Here is a 23,771-nt window from a genome sequence, read left to right on the forward strand (position 1 = left end):
TTACACAGAACACAAAGTGTCAAGGACATAGATCGATTTGAAGAAATTTAAGAATTTCTCTCACAACACTATATTTCTGAGAAGAAAATGGCTTTCTTTCTAAGTTCTAGTAAAAAGGTCAGCTGTTACTGTGTGCTCACCTTGTGGTATTCCAGTTGAAGAAGATTAATTTCAACGACATGACCATTCATTGGTACTTTGCATACGTGAAGTAGAAATATTCTCCTAATATTTTCTCTAAGCATACAAAGCACCTTTAGGAGAGTATGTGGCCGTAATTTAATGGTGACAATGTGTGCTTTGCACGCTGACCAGGATTAAGTTCATTTTTATTAACTGGGTTGCTTGCTATTGAATAAACCTTAAATTAAACCACTTTTGTTATCAATGAAATAAGCCATCTTCTTAAAATACGATTATTTATCTTAAAAAAGATAATTATATTTTGTGTTTGTGCTAAGGCAGTCTGTATGCATTTGGTGAGGAAAAGATTTCTTTCTGGATTAAAAGGAACCGTAGGATAATGGAAAAGGTCTTCAAATGTGTAATTAAGATTAAATTAATCATCTTTTTTTTCTCAATAAGCATATTATTTTGCTGAGTCACTAAGTATATTTAAATGATATTGCATTGGATTAAGAGGATTAATGCTTAACCTCACGTCTTTGTTTGCCTAGGACTGCAGCTGAGGGTTTATTGAGTATGGATTGAGCATCACACTAAAAACCTTCCCTGGAAAAGGGGACCAAAGGATGTAAACTGAAAATTTTTAAAATCTGCTTTGTTTTCCTCATATTGCTGAAGATTCAGATAGATATCTGCCTGCAAGCGATGTGAATCAATTTAATCTACTGAAACAAAGTACAGCGTTGAAGACAATGTCTTTTTCCCCCCCAATACATTTTCCCTGGCATGCTGTTTATTTTTTTAAAGACACATGAAGAAGAAATCGTGATCACAGTATTGACTGTATCCACTTGCATCCTTTTTGTCTTTTTTTGGAAGAGATGATCCTGGCTTTCCAGTTGGTCTCCTTCACCTACATCTGTATCACATTGATACCAAATGTTTGTGCTGCTTCTCATATCAAGATGACACACCAGCGGTGCTCGTCTTCAATGAAACAAACCTGGTAAGATGCTCATAGTGCAGTCTATGGAATTACTGCCCAGTTTCTCTCACCAGTTGCCTCAGACCTACAGGAAACCTAGAAACATATGTTTAATGGTAGCACATCTTTGTAACCATGTCTGTCTCTGGAGATAGCATTCATGCATCATCATCAGTCACCTCTGTTTGACATCTGAAAGAGCAAGATCTTGGAATTTGCTGACATTTGTAAATTTATTTATGCTTATTTACAGAGAAAACGGTTAAAGGGTTCATATAAGGATCCTCTTTCAGGGAATGTATTTCCTCAATTAGTAATACATTTATTACTGATACATTAAATACTTGTTTAATGTTTCCTCAAATGTATTTTGAATAGAAATTAGTCTAAGCACCAACTTCTTTTAATGTCAAGTACTTGTAATGTATATAGTTTCATGGATTGATGAAATAGTATCAAAAGGCATTAAAGCCATTTATCTTTCAAGAATAATCTTCATACGTTTGACAAATCCTGAATATCAACACACAATCATTATTATCTTCCCATCAATAATCAGGAGGATGTTTGGATGTGCTAGTAAGGGAGATAGCTGTCTGTGAGAGTGACCTGTTGTACACCAACTTGCCTAGGGCTTTATAGGTTTTAGTACTAAAAATGCCCGGAATCCCTTCAGCCCCAGGCATACTGCAATGATTTGTCCCCCTAATACCCATATACCTTTAATAATCAAATAACGTCTTTGAGAAAGTCTTCCCTTTTCACCAAGCACCGTATTTCCAAAAAGACCCAACAGGAGAAATTGCAGAATGAAGAGTATCATCTGGTCAATCCTGGCAGCCAATGGGGTGACAGATGTTTAAGCTAGATTGCCCTCACATCCTGAATATGTATTATGCATTCACTGTAAGATCAGGAAAGAGAACATAAAATTTTAATAAATATCTTCTGAAGTCTCAGGTTTAATGACCAAAACCAAAAGAGGTGTGTTGCTTGATTACTGATTCCTGCTCTGCGATTAAAAATCAGGGACTACCTCTCACACTTTCCTTCCACGCTTCTGCTCCCAGACCCAGACCTGAGACGATATGAAGTCTTGTTCCATTTAACCACTTTCCCAGTCTTCTTCATAGCCATTAGCTAAGGAAATATTTGGGAAATGTAAGAGTATACCACCAGACTCTATTTTTTTTTTCAGGTAGCTTATTACATTTTATAGTATGTTTTATCTAATTTTAAAAATTAATGGACTTAAATGCTTAAAATATTATCTCTCATCCAAAGAGTAGACTTGTACAGTCTGGTGGATGTTTAGATGAGGAGGAGAGATGATTATAGTAGCTAATTCATCACACCAGCCCACTATTAGTGGCAGTGTTGCTACAGAAAAAATCTACCATGTGTATTTTTTAGGTGACATTTAAAGAACAAGAGAAGAACATTGGTTCTTTGTGGTGAGGTAGAAATTTTTCTGATGTTAAATGCCTCATTTTTAGATCCTATGTAAAGGAAAAGAAGAATTTTAGGGCCTACGCAAAAGCAGACTTCCCGCATAGGAAACGCCAGGATTTCGGCCATGTGGGGCCAATCATATTTGTTGTCACTTCTCTCTATCCTAAATGAAGTGCTCCTTTGAGTCACAAGCCAGAATGGGATTCATTAAAATGTATATCTGCTTCTTTTGTTCTTCAAAGAAAAACCCTCTAGGGCACTGGAGATTGCATAAACCATCACCTGGTCCAGAAGTAGCCACTTAGAATGAAACCCAGGCATTTCCCCTGAGTGAGCAGGGTAATACAGCCAGCCAATTTCTGAGCTGTCACTCAAGCACTTTGTCATGCAGATTTTAGGGCGTTAGACCAAAATACAGTAATTACTGTATACAGTCATTTTTTAGAGTAAGGGGCCCAGGAGTCTTCCTACCTTAGTATGTGAATAGATACTGTGAGGTTCTTTGCCCAACATCCAACCTGATTATCAGCCAATAATTAAGTAATGAATGAATTAATTAATAATCCACTCTTCTATAATGCAAGAGAACTAATAGAGTGAACATGAAAGGAAGACATGATCTTTGAAAATTATAAGGGGGATTTATATATGCATTGTTTGGGGCCAGTTTTTATACAACAAGGCTCTTAAATGTTTTGCTTTTAGTTGTTTTCCTTCAGAATATAACCTCAATTTTTAATCCAGAGATTCCCTTCTTTCAAAATCTAAAGACTTTTAAAAATATTTATTCAAAGATACCTTTTGTTTCTTAAAATCAAAGTAGGGAGAGATGTGAATAAAGTAAGTTTGGCAGGTGGAAAATATTCCCCTTTTACCTAGAGAAGAAATTTTGCTCCTGGATAATGCAAAGAAGATTAAGCAAATAGACTCATTGAATATTTATTCATTCTTTCAACAATTATATTGAGTGACATTTACGTGCAAGTGCTAGGTTGGGGGCTAAAAATACTATAAGAGCAACGTATTGACTCTGGCCTTGAATATTATCAGCAGAGTACTGGAGTCTGCTCAAACTGGCTTGCAACTGCCAATCGTTTTCAGGAAATTTATCAGCTGGCTGTTAAAAGCACACATTATTAAAAATTAAATTATATAAGCCTGCAATTAAATTAAATAATTTCTAAGATAAAGGTAGCAAATACTTAAAACTCACCACTTCCTAATGATTTCTCCACATTTTATTATCATCTGTTGCTCTTGAGGTTATTTAGGTCTATTGTAACTGTATGGTAGAAATACAACAATATTCCATACTATACCATTCATCCTATCCTATCCTATCCTATCCTATCCTATGCTACGCTATGTGCTAGGCACATCTCTGCCATGCATGTTGTTGGTAGCCTGAAATCAGCCATGGTGGAAATATTTACACCATGGAAATAAAACACTATAAACTGGGGCTTTTCTTCCTTGAATCACTTGTTAAACATTACCCTGAACCTAATGTAAAAGCCAGTAGGTTCTCAAGCATGGCAAATCCAATGCTACCGCAAGCAAGACAGAAGACAGTGGCAGAGACTACAACTACAAGGTATATGCTCCTCTGAGGGAAAATGGCTGGTCAGGTTCAGCCTTCTCTTGTTTTTGTTTGTTTTTTAATTTTTAACTTTTTTTTTTTTTTTTTTCTGAAACAAGGTCTTGTTCTGTTGCCCTGGCTGGAGTGCAGTGGTGCAATCATAGTTCACTATAACCTCAAACACCTGTGCTCAAGTGGTCCTCCCACCTCAACCTCCCAAGTAGCTGGGACAACAGGCGTGTGCCACTACACCTGGCTAATGTTTTTTTTTGTTTGTTTTTTGTTTGTTTGTTTTTTTGTTTGTTTGTTTGTTTTCGGTAGAGATTGGGTCTCTCTATTTGCCCAGGCTGGACTCAAACTCCTGGCCTCAAATGATCCTCCAGCTTTGGCCTCCAAAAGTTCTGGGATTATAGGCATGAGCCACCGTGCCCACAGCCTTCTCTTGTTATAACTTGAACCTTATGTAGCCAGATTTTCTGATTTTTTTCAAAAGAAGCAAGAAATCCAGTCTTTTCTTTGAATTTTTCTAAGTTAATATACCATGTGGACTGTTTTTAAAAAATGTCTGCAGACTAGCTGCTAATCTAATTTCCTCATTTCGCAGATGAGGCAACTGAGGCCTCCTCACTGAGCTTTTGGTCTGACAGAGGTCCAAGTGAGATGTGGAAACTGTAGTGTTTCAAGTGAAGCATTCTCTCTCGCTGGCTTTTGCACAGAAATGTTCATCTGCCTAGATGTTTTCTTTTACAAGAGACAGGCTATTGATAAAGTCAGGTATGTATTTCCAGAGTTCAGAAGTTAGGAGTTCAATCAAAGCCTTAAGATTCACTACATCTTATGTACCACATTTTCTCTAAGACATTTCAAAAACATCCGGGGTCTGGAAATAAACATTGGATCAAGAATTATGAAGGTTTTCTTCATGATGAAAAATTGGACCAACTGATTTTCCCACTACTTTACCTTATTCTTTGAATTTGTATCCATGTATGTAGCCTAATAGAACATTTTTGGTTCATTTTGTATTTTTCTAAAGAAAAACAATAAGCCTATAAAAGGTTTTTAAAATGTTGCTTACATTATTTGGAACAGTTAACTGAGCTTCAGTGTGCACTGGTTCACAATAAAGCTTGACTGAGAAAAACGTCCATGTTATCAAGAGGCCATGCTTCTAGAATGATAGGAAGAATGGAGTGATAAGGTGGAGAGCTTTGACCAGATTCTTATTTGGAAAGGATTCTAAATGGCAAGTCTGATTTGGTCTAGATAATTTATGATACAAATAACAATAGCAATAATGGATTTTTATGTGGAAAAAAATACCTAGAATCTCAAGGCTTTTGTTTTGCCAAGTTCACGTCTAATCATTATTCATGAAACTACATGATTTTTTCATGTTTAAAATCATAGCATAGAAACCATTTTGTATTTTCTTCACTTAAGCATTTCTCACATTGCTTCACAGACACCATAGTGGTATTTTTAATCACTCCATATTATTGATTTGAATTAAAGGACAAGAATTATCTCCTTTGTTTCTGAACATTTATTTTCAAGTTTCCACTAAGATAAGTAACAGCAATAAATGTTTTCACACATGTCATTTTTTCCTTTACCAAGAAAATTGTAATTTTTCTGGAATTGAATAATTGAGTAACGCACATGAAATATCTTTATAGTTCTTGAGATGAATTTCTAGGGGAGTTTACCAATATGTATACTCCCACCTGCAAAATATAAATATTTGCATTTCATCATATCCCCCCTTTTTTTTTTCCAAGACGGAGTCTCACTCTTTCGCCCAGGCTGAAGCTGGAATGCAGTGGCACGATCTTGGCTCACTGCAACCTCTGCCTCCCAGGTTCAAGTGATTCTCCTGCCTCAGCCTCCTGAGTAGTTGAAATTACAGGCTTCCGCCACCACACCTGGCTAATTTTTATATTTTTAGTAGAAATGGGGTTTTGGCATGTTGGCCAGGCTGGTCTAGAACTCCTGACCTCAAGTGATCCGCCCGCCTTCGCCTCCCAAAGTGCTAGGATTACAGGTGTGAGCCATTGCACCTGGCCTCATCATATCCTTCACAGCCTGGGGCACTAACATTATTTTTTGTCTTTTGCTAATTTAATAGGTATAAAATGACAGTTATGGCTTCAATTGGTATCATACTCTTGACCCCCTCAATTAAATACTTTTAAATATGCTTATTAATTATGTCATCCCTTGGGTAAGTAGTCTCTTCATGTCAGACCTAGTTCTTTATTCTAGTTAATCCATCAAATATACAGGCCTCCAGGCTCTAGGGAAAGCAGTCTTATAAGGCAACCAACCGAGTGTTTGTGACTCAAGTCAGATGATTTTTTATCATTCCACTTATAAAACTCTAATGCCACAGAATAAGTTAGGTGTATTTCCTTTTCCTCAACCAGTTCTAGTTTTTAATCCTTTGGCTACTATGTCCTCTTCAAAGACCCTCTTAGTCCCCCTGAGACCACTCCAAATCCAGCCTTTCCCTCGTCCCAGACCTCCACTTTCTTCGTCACACAATTACAGTAGAGTTTCTGACACTGAGAAGAGGGAGCATAGAAATATGTTTTCTTTGTGTGACCCAGGAAGGAAAAAGCCCTAATTAAAAGAGAAAAAACACACCTATTACCAAGACTCACACCTACTCAATCTTCATAATACTTTATGGGAAAGGACAAAGATGAGGAATGCTGGTGAGAGGCTCTCCCATGAATTGGGATATCTTTGCTTGATCCCATCAGGACTCAGACTCCTAGAAGATCCTCTCCTCAGACAGAACATATCCAAAAGCTTCTTCTCGGTAGCTGCTAAACTGAAATCATTTTTTTCTAGAATGAGGGAGAGGGGAGAAGACACAAAGGGGTTTAAAGTGATATGTGTATAGAATAAGACTAGAACACTGAGCTAAAACTGATGCTGCGTTATATGGTGACCCTTTATTAAGCAAATTTCCTTCTGTCCCCTTGGTTTTATCTCATCTTTCATTTTATTAACCTTCCTGTGTATGCATCAGAGGCCTTCAAAGCAGGGTGCCCATCCTCCTGGGGTACAATGTATTATGCCTCTAAAGGTAGATGCGAGGTATCTGAGGGGCATGTAGACATGAGTAGTTTTAAAACAGTTTTTGGATCTTTTCTGACCTCTTTCTTAAAACTGATCTGTTCGCCACCTGCAGTCTCCTTTATTACCTCCATTTAGTGATTGCTGTGTCCTACCTGGCAATATACAGGCATCCCTCTCCCTCTTCCTGAATCCTACAAGTATTGCCCCAGTGTGTAAAAAGTTCCTGGGTACAAAGAGATCATTACCAATATTGTAGTTGAGATAGTGGATGACACTACACAAGACATCCTTTTCTTAATAGCAATTCTCTATTTTTTGCTTTTAACAAAATTGAAGGAAGAACTAATTAATTTCAGATTATAAATCATTAAAATAATTGTTGAAGATAAACTCTACAGTGTGAGTTTTGAAAAATAAGCAAGGAGTTTAAATAATTAAGTTACATTGTTAAAAGAATACTGAAACAAAATTTCTTCAAATTCCATGTACTTCCACATATATGAACAAACTTTCTCAATATTTTCATCTATAAAGATTAAAAAATAAGAATAGAATTAATGCAAAAACCCAGCTTTATTTCAGCAATGAGTAATACCCATTTGCTGATACATAGAATAATTGGGGAAAGAGAATCATCACTTCATTAATAAATGCACTTTTAATAAAATTTTATTCTTAATTTTAATAAGTATCAATATTTATACAAATTATGTTTTATTCCATTTGTAATTGTCATAGAAAATAAAAAAGTCAGTTTCTTTGCTTACACATTTTTCTTAAAAAGATACATGATGGAGTGATAAAATTATATGAAGTAAATAAAATGGAGATAGAAATTTCTTTTTAAAAAAAGAGTGCAATAAAATTTCTGATTTTTAAAAAGCTTATTCAGGTATAATTTAAATGCATAATGTGTATAGTTAGATTCATTGGATACACTTAAAGGAACAATGTGTTTTATTTGAAATCATCAATATTTGAATAATTTCAAAATTTATGATGAAGAAATGTAAATGTCTATTTAAATATGTGTGAGGGGAATATATAGATTTTCAAAATTCATTAAAAGAGTAAGCAGCAGATCCTTTTTGGGAAATAGAAGATACAAAAAATACAAAAAAAAAGGCAAAAGTAGATAAATATGGAACATCTCATTGTGTACCTGAAAAGCCCTCAAGTTAGAACAGGTGCATGTGCTTTCGCATGCTGCCAAGAGAGCATTTCACAGTGGGCTCTGCCTTTGGCATTCTTGGGATTCTTAATTAAGATTTATCCTTTTCAATCTCATGGAGAAGTATGCTTCTGAGCAGACACAATAGTGACATGCCATTAAAAGATTATTACCAAAGGGGTTTACAGATTTTCATGAGTTTTCACTCATAGTTACATTTCCATTTTTCTTAAAATAGTAACAAGTAGCTAGCTTTTATTAAATGTCTACTATTTTCTAGGCCAGTGGATCTCTTGAGACATTGTTATACATGCAAATTCTCATACCCCAAACCTATTGAATCAGAAACCCTGGGCATAGGGCCCAAATAGAGCATAATTTGGATGTACGCCAATGAAGATAATATTTACTTTGGCTTGGTGCCTTGAACATAGTAGGCATTTAATACAAGCTAGCTGCTATTATTTTTTTTAATAAATTGTTCATTCTAGCTCCTTGGAAGAACTTTTCTAGTTAATTCTAACTCCTTGGAAAAAATAGTTGTATGTGTTCAATTATTCATGGGATATAATGGCTTAACATGTTTAAAATAAAACTCACTGCCTTCTACCAAAAACAGATTCCTTTTGCTAACTTCCGCATTTCTATCCATGATAAAATATACATCTATAAACCTCTGATGGTTTCAACCAGAAACTTCCCTATTGAAAGACCACACTGGGTGATCTCAGGTGCCCATAAGATGTATTCCTTCTAGCAGCTGCTCCAGTTTCTGAAATTCTCCCCATCAAAGTCACTTTATTGTGTAAGAAAGTTCACCTACATGTCTTATATTAAAATTCACATCGGTTTCCTGGAGAAGACATGTTTTAATACAAAAGCATATCAGCTATTCAGAATGACTAGGATTCACTTAGTAGAGCCCTCAGAGTCTTGTATTATTGCTCCTGCTTCCCACGATGATGGTGGTGATGATGACGAGGATGATAATGATGATGATGATGATGATGGTGATGATAATAGTGGTGATAATGATAGTGGTGATGATGATGGTGATGATGGTGATGATGATGATGGTGATGATGGTGATGATGATGGTGATGATGATGATGATGGTGGTGGTGATGATGATGATGATGGTGATGATGGTGATGGTGATGATGATGGTGTTGATGGTGGTGATGATGATGATGATGGTGATGATGATGGTGGTGGTGGTGATGATGTGATGGTGATGATGGTGATGATGACGACGATGGTGGTGATGATGGTGGTGATGATGATGATGGTTATGATGACGATGGTGGTGATGATGATGATGGTGGTGACGATGATGATTATGATGATGGTGGTGGTGATGATGTGATGGTGATGATGATGGTGATGGTGATGATGATGATGATGATGATGATGGTGATGATAATAGTGGTGATAATGATAGTGGTGATGATGATGGTGATGATGGTGATGATGATGATGGTGATGATGGTGATGATGATGGTGATGATGATGATGATGGTGGTGGTGATGATGATGATGATGGTGATGATGGTGATGGTGATGATGATGGTGTTGATGGTGGTGATGATGATGATGATGGTGATGATGATGGTGGTGGTGGTGATGATGTGATGGTGATGATGGTGATGATGACGACGATGGTGGTGATGATGGTGGTGATGATGATGATGGTTATGATGACGATGGTGGTGATGATGATGATGGTGGTGACGATGATGATTATGATGATGGTGGTGGTGGTGATGATGATGGTGATGGTGATGATGATGATGATGATGATGGTGGTGGTGATGATGATGATGGTGGTGGTGGTGATGATGATGATGATGGTGGTGGTGATGATGATGACCGCCACCTTTTTCTGGAAGGAGATGCTGAGCGAGGTCTCCCTCTGAAGGCTGCTGCAAGTCGCTCACAAAGGAGCTAGGCTACAACAGACATTCCCCCTCCACACCCACAGGATCGCTGAGAAGTAGGTGTCACAGTGCAGAAAACAAACCAGGGTGGTCCAGCAACCTGCCTAAACTCACCGACATAGGGAGAGACAGGGCCTTATTCCCAATCAGGACACCTAGGGCCAAGAGGCCACTGCCTGCTTTCCTTTGCCCTAGAGAACTGTAGGTAAAAACAGACATCACCTACTTCACAATTTGACCTGGCTTCAGGTGTAAATATTGCCATCCCTCAGGTTGTAGAACCCCCGGTGGGAATTCTGCCCGGTGCGCTCTCAACCTGTACCCTGTATTTTCTGCTCATTTAGTCTTTATAAAACACTGCCTTCATCTGTTTACAATCTTGCGGTCTTTTTTATTTTCTGTCATAGTGCAGAGATTGTTCGGCCTCAGTGACCCCAAGGATCACCTAGGTAGCTTGTTTGGGTGCAGATTACTAGGCCCTGCTTCCTAGGGGACTGATTTAGTTGATCTGGGACAGGAGTCCATGAATCTGAGTTTTGATCATCTCCACTCAGGTCATTGGGATTTTCCAGGTCTAAAAACCATGTTCAGAGAAACAATACAAGTTTGTGCATTAAATCCAAAGTGAGTTTGTCACTTAAGGTGCTCTGAAATTTGGTTTACCTTATTTGCTCCACACTTATATAATAAAGAACAAATGTTGACAGCTATTTGGCTTAATATGAACTGAGAAAATGAGCTTATGTATGTATTTCAGAACATGCTATGTTGAGCACAGATGGCTAACCTAAATCAAAATATCCAGAAGCATATGTATCTCAAAAGTTTTTTCCCCCCTTTGGAGGAACAGCAAACAAGAAACTAGAATGAAGAAAGATGACAGTACCAAAGTGCAGCCTCAGAAATATGAGCAACTTCTCCATATAGAGGACAACGATTTTGCAATGAGACCTGGATTTGGAGGTGAGTATTATCCTCTCATAACTCATCTCAAAACCCATCATACTGTCAAAATGGAAGTGAAAATTCAAAACAAGTAAGACCAAAATGCAAGTAAAGACCATCAGTTTAAAACAGAAAAAGAAGGCTTTTACAATCACCGTCTCTTTAGTGAGAACAATTGATGAGTTATCCATTTTAAATTGACCAGAAAACTCATTTTCCTACTATGCACACTATAGTGAATAGTATGTGTTCCATAAATAGAGAATGGATATATGTCGCCTGTACACCAACTTATTTTCTAACTAAAATCCTTAAATTGGATACACGTTATTTACAAAATCTTATTGAATATTCTTACGAGCTAGAATGCCTCGCTTTGGGGGAAGAACTAGTATGGCAAATGCCATGGCTCCCTCTGAACATGCTCTGCTGAATTGTCTTTTAAAAATGATTTATCACTTTTAGCAATTAAGATTGATCCAGTGTTAGGATACTCCTTAATGTACTATCTTATTCTATCCTCGCAGTGACCCTATGAAATAGGCACTATCATGATACTTAATATCACAATATGAAAACTGGGTCTTAGAGAGGTTAAGAGATTTGCCCAAGGCCATGAAAACAGAAAGTGGTAGAGCTGAGTTGCAATGGCAGGTAAAGAAGATGAAAATTCATATTATAGGTACATAATTGGAACAAAGACTTTCTTCTCCTTAGACTGCTTAATGTACACATAGTTGCATCACTGAGGGTACCAAGTTTTCCAACAATACACAGGGTATGGGGAAACCATCAGGTTAAACCCTCTGACTTACAGCTAAATCCATCCTGATTCTTCTTTCATTGACGGAGTCTTCCACTTCCACAATTCCTGAACTGACAATTTTTGAGAATCCTAGAGATGTGGAGATGAGGGAACTATGGATGAGGGTTAGAAGCAAGATCCTCTGGCAGTAGAACAGATACATCCTTCTGATGAATAATGAATACCACAAGTGTTCAGGGCGGGAGATACTCTTCTCATGATGTGGTTATGACCAGGGAAAGTGCAATAGGCATGTAGGTACTGCAGAGAACTAACTTGTTAACAGGCAAAACAAAAACGTATGTTAAATATTCCTATGTTTAAGATTGGGTTTTTTTAGGGGGTGGTTAGTTGTTTTATCACTTTCCTGAAATCCTTTTGATTCCAGTACTGTGTGTTTTGGTTTTTTTTTTTTTTTTTTTGAGACAGAGTCTCACCTGTCACCCAGGCTGGAGTGCTGGAGTGCAGTGGCGCAATCTTGGCTCATTGCAACCTCCACCTCCTGGGTTCAAGTGATTCTCCAGCCTGGAGTAGCTGGGATTACAGGCACGTGCCACCAGGACAACCTAATTTTTGCATGTTTTAGTAGAGACAGGGTTTCACCATGTTGGTCAGGTTGGTCTCGAACTCCTGACTTCAGGCGATCCACCTGTCTCGGTCTCCCAGAGCGCTGGGATTACAGGTGTGAGCCACTGTGCTGGCCAGTTCTAAAGGTCTGAACTTGATTTCATCACGTTTGTGACTCAAACTTTAGTAAGTATCAGAATCACCTGGGGGTTCTGAAGGCACAGCTTACTGGGTTCCACCCGCGCAGTCTCTGACGCACTAGATCTGGGTGGGGCCAACGATTTGCGTTTCTAGCAAATTCCTAGGTGATGCTGCTGGTCTGAGAATCACAATTTGAGAGCCACTGTATTAGGTGATCAGCATCAGAAGAAATCATGGTGAGTTGAATTTTTTGTTTTGCAGAGCATTTTTCACACTTATTGAATCATAATTTAAGATTTAAGAAGGCTTGAGATTAAGCAAGTTTAGAAATATGTCTCTTTTTTTTCTTCTGAGACTTTATCTTTCTTTACTTTTCTTCACTACTTCTCTTATGTATCTTCCTTACGACCGTTCTCAATAGACTGTTTTTCCCCAATCAAATTTTCCCAAAGTTTATATAATAGGCTCTACAACTACTACGCAGATATTCTGTACCTTGGTCTCTGTAATTTTACAAAAGCTCTTTAAAATATTTCCCCTTCCACCATATAACAAGCAGAATCTTCAGTCGATAAATTTGCCTGGCCGTGGGTTTTCGGCCACCAGGGGGCGGCAGTCACACAGGAATGGCTTGAAACTGGCCACTCCAGAGCCACAATTGGAAGCTCTCTACCTGATGTGCTCTTTTCAACACAAATTCAAAAACCTGCCCTAATTCCAGTCAGGTTAGATTCCTCAATTAAATTCGCTCCTATGCTAGAGGAAAGAGTTTTTATGGAGATTATTTGAGGCCGTGGAAAGGAAGAAAGATTGAGAGAAAAATGACTATCCTTGAATGCAGACCTTGAACCAAGCGGTCTACAGAGGCTTTGACACTCAAAGTGGTCCGTGGACCAGCTGCAGAATCACCTGGGAGTTAGAAATGCAGATGCACGGGTCCCAACTCAGGATTCTAAATAAAAATCTGCAGTGATTCCCCTAAATCTTACAGTTTGAGAAGCATTCCTGTAGGTGACGAAGAGCCAACTCTCCTCTTTTATTTTAAAACATGTATGCCTTCATTCTCCATCCCTACCTCGTCCTCACCCCCCAGAAAAACATGAAATTGACCTGAAATTTCGACTCTGCTTGATCTGTTAGAGATACATTTTAATATTTTTTTAAACGAAAACGCACTTTTTAAAAAATACTTTCTTTCCCGAGGCAACTTTGTGGAGTCATTAAAAATGCAATTGAAATGTGCTGCTTAGTGGCAGGTGCAAATCATCCCATGATTAAGAAATTTTTCTGACAATCATAGACTGGGGCAAAATGGTGTCCAAATGACTTGTGTGTTTAATCAGTTTAAGCAGAAAAATCCATAAATTCAGTCAGAAGTGTCAGTCTGGTAGCTCTGTGAAATACACCCCTTAACCTTTTCTTGCCTGTCTTGGTCAGAGCAGCTACTTATACCAGTGACCCATTTCTCTGTTCTCACGGGTGCCTTCCTTGGGGAAATCAGACTGCAGGATATCAAAGACAAGCTTTAATTTATCTTCTTTCTTTATGCTTGTCCGCAACACAAACACACGCACATAGTTCTTCCCTCTTGAGCTAAATGTAACTTCAGCACTTCTCTTGCCTTAATGTGTTTTCCTAATTAGCTTTAACATTAAAACCAGCTGCTACTGCAGTGTTTTTTACTTTTATAAAGCATTAGAAGATTAATTGACTCATTATGTGGAAACAGGAGGATATAAATTTAAGGGAGCTTTTTGTTTAACTTGGGTTATAAATTGCAGCTCATTTTCTTTATTTATGTTTTCCCTACCTTTTACATCTCCCATAACTAAGGGCTTTTTGTTTTCGTTTTATAGATGATAATTTCTTTGTTTCTTCAAAGTGAAATCATTTCAGTATGTAGATACTGGCTACAGAGTCAAGACAAAAGCTAAAGTTATAAAAGCTGCTTGCACAGTCTTTGCTTGTCAAAGGAGAGGACTATACTGTGAGTCAGAAGGATCTGGCTACTTTCCAATCATTAACTAACTTTGGGTTTCAGGCAAGTGTTGTAACCTCTCTGAGTATGCACTCCTTCGTGTCAAGTGGAGCTAAAATCAGTTCTCTCTAGCTAACAAAGCAGCTATAATTAAAAGATTAGATGATATATTATATAATGAACTTTAAATGCATTATATAAGTCAGATGTATAACTTTTATTTAGCCCTCATTATTCCAGCCTGCATAAAAACCAAATAGATGCTATATCTTTCCATATACAAAAAGGATTATAAATGTGTGTACTACTACCTAGTTAGTGAACCATCATCATAATGGCTAATATTTATTTAATTTTCACTATATTTTAAATGCTTTAGGTACTGAATTAATAAAAGTACCTAAAATTATTATTTACACTGTTACATTTGTTACTGAGCCAATAGATAATGAAGAAGTTGGTTTTAATACATCTGAATGGAGTTAGGCTAAGGACTTGACAAGCTTTCTTTCACGTAATCACAGCAACCCTATAAAGTAGGTACCATATATTTGGTTCTGTTTTACAGATTACATGAGGAGTTGAGGTATTTACAAAAGTTTGGCACTACCTCGGGTTTATAGGGCTACAAATTCCACGAATTTTAATCCATATGCTTATTGCCACCTTCTATCTGTGACTCAGCTCCTTCTTTGTAAAAAGAATGATCTTTGGAGCTTTTATCTGGCTCCCAAACTCTGATTCTGCGTCTTGGCTTTACATGCTGCTCACTCTCTACTCTGTCCTCAAGAACGCTAGAGCATAATACAGTTCCTCAAACCCATGAATAAGGTGCAGTGCGACATGGAGCTCAAACGAGGCAGAAGTGACGCCCTGGCGCAGTGGCTCACACCTATAATCCCAGCACTTTGGAAGGCTGAAGTGGGTGGATCATTTGTGGTCAGGAGTTCGAGACCAGCCTGACTAACATGGTGAAATCCTGTCTCCACTAAAAATACAAAAAAATTAGCCAGGGGTGGTGGCACATGCCTGTAATCCCAGGTCCTCGGGAGGCTGAGGCCAGAGAATCGCTTGAACCCAGGAGGCAGAGGTTGCCATGAGTTGAGACTGCGCCACTGCACTCCAGCCTGAGTGAGACTTCATCTGAAAAGAAAAAGAAAGAAAGAAATGAGGCCAGACAGCACCCAAGAGCATACATTTTCCTTGCAAACAGAAGAGCTCATCCCCACCAGAACCAGTATAAATCTGGAGGACTGAAGGAAGAAATTGAAGTTATTTCCAGAAACCCATTCCTAACAAACAAGCTATGTTTTAACCCCAATCTCAGATCAGCCTGCAAACAACCCTTAGGCTCCAGTGCTTGGGCAGCAGTGGCATGAGTAGGTCTTTGGAGGACAGTTTTATGACTGTCCCCAGGCTTGTAGAGACAGTTGTCAGCAACTAGGATCTATTTATAAATCATGAGGTACTGACTGCAAGTTGCTCTCTGGCTTTAAAAAAAAAAAAAAAAGTGATGAGAAGCACTGTATCTTTTTCTTTTTTCTTTTTTTAGTGAACATTGGATTCATTATCTAAATGTGCATAGGATTGGGAGTAGCGGCTTGCACTCCTAAGGGGCAGGTTTACATTTTTGCTTAATTGCAGTAGTGATAACATTTATGATATGCCATTAATTGACTACCAACTAAGTTGAGTAACTGTATTATGTCTAATCCTCAAATGAATCTCCACAGTGAGTATTACTAGACAAATTTTATAAATCAGGTAAACTAAGCTTAGAGACATTATTTACTCTCATTCACATAACAATCGTGGAGCTGGTTTCAAACTCTAGCCTGAGTGACTTTAATGCTAGAACTTCATTTGGGACATTCTGCCACTCCTCCAAGACCTTTCCAAACTTTTTCTTCCTTTGGAGTTTTGGAATTATTGGGAAGATTTAGTCGTTCTAAAATACCAGGTGGAGCCATGGCAAAGATGTTTTCATGAATTGTTATTCTGATTATTCTACTAATTCAAGAGAAAAGGCACATATACATAAAAAAGCACCAGAGCAGAACCCTATGAAGGAATCATAGTGAGATGTTCCCAAGTTAATGCTTAATCAAAATTACCATTAAACACCATGTAAGAATTGTCATAATTTGGACAGGCGCAGTGGGTCATGCCTGTAATCCCAGCACTTTGGGAGGCTGAGGTGGCAGATCACCGGAGGTCAGGAGTTTGAGACCAGCCTAGTCAACATGGTGAAACCCCATCTCTTCTAAAAATACAAAATTAGCTGGGTGTGGTGGCATATGCTTTTAATCCCAGCTACTTGGGAGGCTGAGGCACAAGAATCGCTTGAACCCAGGAGGCAGAGGTTGCAGTGAGCTAAGATCAGGCCACTGCACTCCAGCCTGGGCAGCAGAGTGAAACTCTGTCTCAAAAAAAAAAAAAACTGTCATAATTAGTGTTATAGGATATATAGTAATTGATCCAATATATCAGGAAGAAGATGGAAGGAAGTTAAGATGCAACTGAGGTATTCCAGAAGCCTGAAGCAGGAATCTATTTGCATGTCATCCCTGTGCCTGGCCAACTGAAAACCTTCAAAATAAAAAAATGATACCGAGGGCACGGACTTGAGGATCCAAAAGAGGGAATTTGTTAATAAAGTGAAAGTGACATCCGTTAATTCCTGGAAGAGTCACAGAAAAGATACAGGGACTGGCAAGACATACCTTGGGCTTCTATAGTGTTATGCATGTAAAGGGCTGTCGAATTATAGGCATACCGGTTCCACGTAGCACATCCAGGCATTACGTAGCCTCAGCCTCATTAAGGAAGCTTTTCAGGCTTGACTTCTCTAAATCTTTCTTTGTTTCTTTTATCTTCTTTTCTTTTGTTTTCCTTTCTTTTTTATTTTTATTTTTATTCTTTTTTTGAGAGAGAGTCTAGCTCTGTCACCCAGATTGGAGTGCAGTAGCGCCATCTCGGCTCACTGCAGCCTCTGCCTCCTGCATTCAAGCAATTCTTGTGCCTCAGCCTCCCGAGTAGCTGGGATTACAGATGCACCACCACACCAGGCTGATTTTTGTATTTTTAGTAGAGACGGGGTTTCACCATGTTGGTCAGCCTGGTCTCAAACTCCTGACCTCAAGTGATCTGCCCACCTCGGCCTGCCAAAGTGCTGGGATAACAGGCGGGAGCCACCATGCCTGGCCTAAATCTTTGAATCTTGATTAATACAACCAGCTCAGATCCATTTAGGCAGGATTTATTTTTTCTCAACCATAAGTGAAAGCATTTTTTGAAACTCAGGACTATACAGACAATAAGGTTTAATTGAGAATGGCTTATGTGGAAAGAGAACATATGAAAGACTACATATATAAATATATAAATGATTTTAACACATATATACATAAAATTTCCATCGCAAAACTAAATGTTGGTGTTATTAACATCAATTTCACCTCACACTGGAAGTGGTGAAATCATTTGTTAGGTGTAACTAGGAAATGTCAGTCTAGTCTGAATTCTCTTGGGTTATCATTCAGGTTTTCTGGGCCCGTGAACCTGATTCTGGGCAACTCAGCTGTACGAGTGTCAGCAGTGCTTTGTCTGAAATTGCTCCAATTCTGACTCTCAGTATTATCTCATTAAATGGATTTCTAAGGATATTTGCTTCTTCCCAAACGCAGCCTGTGGTTGCTGCTGACCTGCAAAGGGACACTTCTGAATCTGATCTGTGGTGTCCCTGTGTGGTATTGGACTTCCAATCTCTATGAAATTTCCTCTGTGTTCCTCTACTCCACCAACCACAGCACAAATGGAAAAGGCTGATATTTTTGACAGCGGAGAAAAGGTTCCAACATGGCCCATGTCAGGGATTCCATGACTTCTATTCATAGTCATATTCTCCCTGACTATGAGATATGACCGTTATCATCGTATAGACTACATAATTCTACATACTCTTAAGACATGTTTTCAAAAACAGTTTTCCTTTTTAAATCACTAGTAGGTAAAAAGAATAAAATTAAAAAACAAAAAAAAACTGGAGACACCACTTTATACTATAGAAGGCAAATATTGACATGATCTCAAGCAAATGAGTAATGATTTTTAGAATACCATTTATTTACACATGTGCCTTTATTATAATAATTGAGTGTATAATAACTGATTCAATAAATAATGGAGAAATTTGTTGTTTTAAAAAACTTTAAAAGTAGTTCAGTTGTTGTCCAAGGGCCTTAATCTCTATGTTTTGAATGGTTTTAAATGATTATAATGCATTTCTCAGCATTTTACCCATTCTTCTTTCTGAAGGGTCCCCAGTGCCAGTAGGTATAGACGTCCATGTTGAAAGCATTGACAGCATTTCAGAGACTAACATGGTAAGTTTCTTCATGGGATATTGTTCTTTTTCTGAAAAGACAGAAACTCGGCAGTGTCAAAATCACTAGTGTTTTAATAAGTCATTTTAACTATGTATGTTATTTATGTCTCCTACTTTGCTTAATAATAAGGTCATGATTGCTCTGCTCTCTTCTATCTACTTCATTCTACCATTGATTACAATTCTCATTCCCTTTCTACTTTTCTATTTTCCTTCTAATGGTTTTCTAGTGGTGGAACACTGTAGAACATCGCGATATATTTACCTATGTAGCAAGAACTGAGAACAATTGTGCAATATGAAATCCAAATCATGAGTCTTTGCCCATAAAATAATAAACGGTTGAACCAGCATTGATGGGCTGCTTTCAAATATGTCAAATGATATTAATTTTGCTTACCTGTAGACAACCAGTAGCAGAGGGACAAATACTTTTTTTAAATTCATGGGACTAAAAATTTAATTAAAATTTTGTCTATTCCCTTATATTTTTCTAGAGATCTAAAAGAGATTGCCATTATTTAATTTTGCAATGAACATCTGTACTTTCCTAGAGTATTATTCACTCAATATCCGTAAAACTTGAAACTGACCCCTTATCTTCAACCTTCCTGTTAACCTTCTTCTGTCTTTTATGACATTTTGCATGTATTGCTTTTTTGTTTCTTCTTCCCATCCCTTAACCACTTTAGCTATTTTTATGTTTTAATATTATCAACCGTAATTTTCCATTTTATTTTCTCTATTCCCAATTTAGGACCACCTTCCTTGTTTACATAATTACCAGAGACATTTTTTATTTAAGTGATCTTAGGTTTTTCAAGTTGTTTTGCTCTAAGAAAGAATAGTTAATACCATTGCTAGCTTATACATACAAACACCTACATATTTGCTTTCAGATATATTTCCTTTTTACCCACTCTTGTTCTGTTAATTTGTTCATGTAGTTTCAGAGTTTGGTTGAGCCCTCTTTAGTTTGTTTTTCTACCCCAAAGAAAGAGTGCCTTTATAGCTTCAATTTTTCAATGGCTGTTTCCTTGCTGTCTTAGTCTGCTTGTGTTACAATAAAGGAATACCTGAGGCCGGGCAGTTTATAAAGAAAAGAGGTTTCTTGGCTCATGATTCTGCAGGTCGTACAAGAAGCATGACACCGCCACCTGCTCCTGGTGAGGGCCTCAGGAAGCTTCCACTCATGGTGGAAGGTGAACGGCAGCAGGCATCACATGGCATGAGAAGGAGGAATGGGGGGTCGGGGGAGGTACTAGGGTCTTTCAACAACCAACTCCGGGTAGCAGGGGTGAGGAAGGGAGAAGACTGTTGTGGGAAATAATTGAGAACTCATTCATTACTAACAAGATGGCTCCAAGCTATTCCTGAAAGATCTGCACTCAAGACCTAAATACCTCCTGATATGGTCTGGCTCTCTGTCCCCACCCAAATCTCATCTTGACATGTTGAGGGACGGATCTCACGGGAGGTGATTGGATCATGGGCGCGGTTTCCCCTATGCTGTTCTTGTGATAGTGAGAGAGTTCTCATGAGACCTGATGGTTTGTAAGTGTCAGTTTCCCCTGCACGTGCTGTCTCTCTCTCTTCTGCTGCCTTGTGAAGAAGATGTTTTCTTCCCCGTTGCCTTCCGCCATGATTGTAAGTTTCCTGAGGCCTCCCCAGCCATGAAGAACTGTGAGTCAGTTAAACCTCTTTTCTTTATAAATTACCCAGTCTCAGGTAGTTCTTTAGAGCAGTGTGAAAATGGACTAATACACCTCCCATCAAGCCCCACCTCCAACACTGGATATCACATTTCAACACGATATTGGGAGGGAACAAACATCCAGACTCTATCACGTGATCTTACCTAATGGCTATGTGTCTTTATATTTAAAATGCTTTTTCCATCTCATTTCTTTCTTCTCAGTTGCTGTCTTTTCCATCATCATCTTTAGATGGATCTTTTTCGTTTTCTGTCAATACTACGCCACCTTCAGGTGTTAATGACAAAGGCCCTAACTGGTACCTACTAGTAAGATGCAGCTTATGAATATGTTTTGGTTTGGTTTCAATTTTGTGTTTGGTTTGAATTTTAGTATTTTTCTCCATTCTACCCAAAGTACTAAACAATTTAATGTTTGGGCCAGGAGCAGTGGCTCATGCCTATAATCCCAGCACTTTGGGAGGCCGAGGTGGGGAGATCATTTGAGGTCAGGAGTTTGAGACCAGCATGGCCAACATGATGAAACCCTGTTTCTACTGAAAATACAAAAAACTTAGCTGGGTGTGGTGGCACATGCCTGTAGTCCTAGCTACTCAGTAGGTTGAGACAGGGAAATAACTTGAACCTGGGAGGTGGAGGTTGTAGTGAACCAAGTTCACACCACTGCACTTAATCCTGGGTGACAGAGTGAGACTCTGTCTCAAAAAAAAAAAAAAAAGAAGTTCGAATGCCTTCGGTTGGGGCCTGTGCCCTCCAGTTTGTCCTGGAGCCCGTGCCTTGCTTTGCTCTAGAGTCAGCCTGCTTCTTTCATTAAACTTGCCCACCTGGTCCTTGGAGTCATTTGAGATCACAGCTCTTATCCAGATGCCTATTGTCCTTTATTTTCTACTTTAAACATGGCAGTCTGGTTTTCTGTTTGTTTTTTAATAAAACCAAACCAAAGAGTACCTCTTCCATGAATTGGGAAAAGTTAAATTATTTTCTTTTCAAACGCCATTTTCCATCTGAAAAGATTTACTTTGTTGTTTATCCAATCTACTCATTTGATGGCCATTTTTATGTACATGAACCCTTGAATTTCATTCCATTTTCTGGAATATTTTATATGCGCATTCTTATAAAACTTTCAAAAGTTGCTTTTATATATACTTTAGAGTAAGTATTGTTGATACATAAACTCTAGCATATATAGTGACTTTCAGAGTGCTACATTTTAAAATTTAGATTCTATGTATTATTTTTGTAATAATGCAAATACCGCAATTAAAAAGAGACAGAAAGTGAACAAACAGCTGTTAATGGAGAGACCTAGAAAATATCAATCACTAAAATCAAATAATCTTTCATCTATATCCTTAATCCATATTTTTATGTATAGTGATTCCTCCAAATAACTAAAGGAAAAGTTCAGGACACATAAAAATTCTAGAAAAGTCTAAACAAAATCTTGTATGACCCATTACACCTTGTTTCAGTCTGTAAACTCTTCAGCTAATGGTTTGCCTCGTCTTTATCATTATCTAATTCAATATTTATTTCAGTTCAATGTAAGCCTTAAAGATTCATTTGCCATTCCCCTCCAAAAGGGAACAGCACTAAGAGGACTCGCTACTCAAAAAGATTGTTTTAGAAGATTTTGCCGCTTTCTTACCCAAAGGCAGCTCTTTTACTGATATTTCCTCAAGCCTGTTGTGCTCTGAGATCAACCTTTTATTTCCCCTCTCCTGGCATATTATCCAAGTCATTTCTTTTTTTTCTTTTTTCTTTTCTTTCTTTTTTTTTTTTTTTTTTTTTTTTTTTTTTGAGACGGAGTCTCGCTCTGTCGCCCAGGCTGGAGTGCAGTGGCCGGATCTCAGCTCACTGCAAGCTCCACCTCCCGGGTTCACGCCATTCTCCTGCCTCACCCTCCGGAGTAGCTGGGACTACAGGCGCCGCCACCTCGCCCGGCTGGTTTTTTGTATTTTTTAGTAGAGACGGGGTTTCACCCTGTTAGCCAGGATGGTCTCGATCTCCTGACCTCGTGATCCGCCCGTCTCGGCCTCCCAAAGTGCTGGGATTACAGGCTTGAGCCCCCGCGCCCAGCCTATCCAAGTCATTTCTGAATGACGCAGTTTGTATCTAAAATCCTTATTGTTTCTAACCAGCAGCACCCAGAACTGGACATCATCTTTACCCCCTGAATAAGGTTAGCTGTGCTAGTCCCTATCAGATCAAACTGGACTGGGTTCACATGCCCCGTTTGAAAATGCTTTCTAATTGTCAGTGATTCGCCCTCTCCCACTAGTGTTGTTTTTTTGTCTTTGTTGCTTTATTTATTTGTTTTTGCTTCTCATTTATCATCTTTCTACTCTCTTGTCCATCCTAACTTCACTTTCGATCCATTTAAGTTTTGTCTCACCCGCCTCCCAGAATGCTGTTTGGCTTGCTCCTGATGATAGCGCCAGCGTGTGGTGACTTGCTGTATCACAGACTTGCACCAACATCTGCTATTCGACTGCATAAACTCAATGTTTGCCTAGTGACCTTCAGATCAGACAGAGCATCTAATTCTAAATATATGCTTATTAAGGCACTCTGTGCAGTAACCCACACAATTCCTTGTATTATGTTAATGAAAGAACCATTAGGTTTATTTGCCCTCACCCTAATTCAAAATTACACATGGCTAATGTTCCTTGATTAATCCAGAGCCATAAATCAATATAGCTCTATTCCGAACCTAGGACAAACTAGCTCATAATTAATTGGTGACTCATTCAGAGTTTACTGAAATGTATCCTTTGTTTGTATAATAAATGCCAAAGTTCTATGATATGCACTAGTTCAAGAAAAATTTGATTATCGTTGGAAAAAAAAAAGATAGTAAGAAGTAAGCAATTGTGAAATAGTAAGAAGTA

General features: G+C 38.2%; 1 protein-coding gene across 1 annotated transcript in view; it reads left to right on the forward strand.

Annotated features, from left to right (window-relative positions):
• The first annotated feature begins 683 nt into the window (after window positions 1–683).
• GABRR3 (gamma-aminobutyric acid type A receptor subunit rho3) overlaps window positions 684–23,771 on the forward strand; it is a 50,303-nt gene continuing 27,215 nt past the window's right edge. The window contains exons 1-3 of the mRNA XM_033200683.1: window positions 684–1,132; window positions 11,188–11,300; window positions 19,091–19,158. Coding sequence (XP_033056574.1) covers window positions 1,008–1,132; window positions 11,188–11,300; window positions 19,091–19,158 — 306 coding nt within the window. The 5' untranslated portion in view covers window positions 684–1,007. The remainder of the gene's footprint in view (window positions 1,133–11,187; window positions 11,301–19,090; window positions 19,159–23,771) is intronic.

Source organism: Trachypithecus francoisi, unplaced genomic scaffold, assembly GCF_009764315.1.
Source record: "Trachypithecus francoisi isolate TF-2019V2 unplaced genomic scaffold, Tfra_2.0 Lachesis_group0, whole genome shotgun sequence".
Classification (NCBI taxonomy): Eukaryota; Metazoa; Chordata; class Mammalia; order Primates; family Cercopithecidae; genus Trachypithecus; species Trachypithecus francoisi.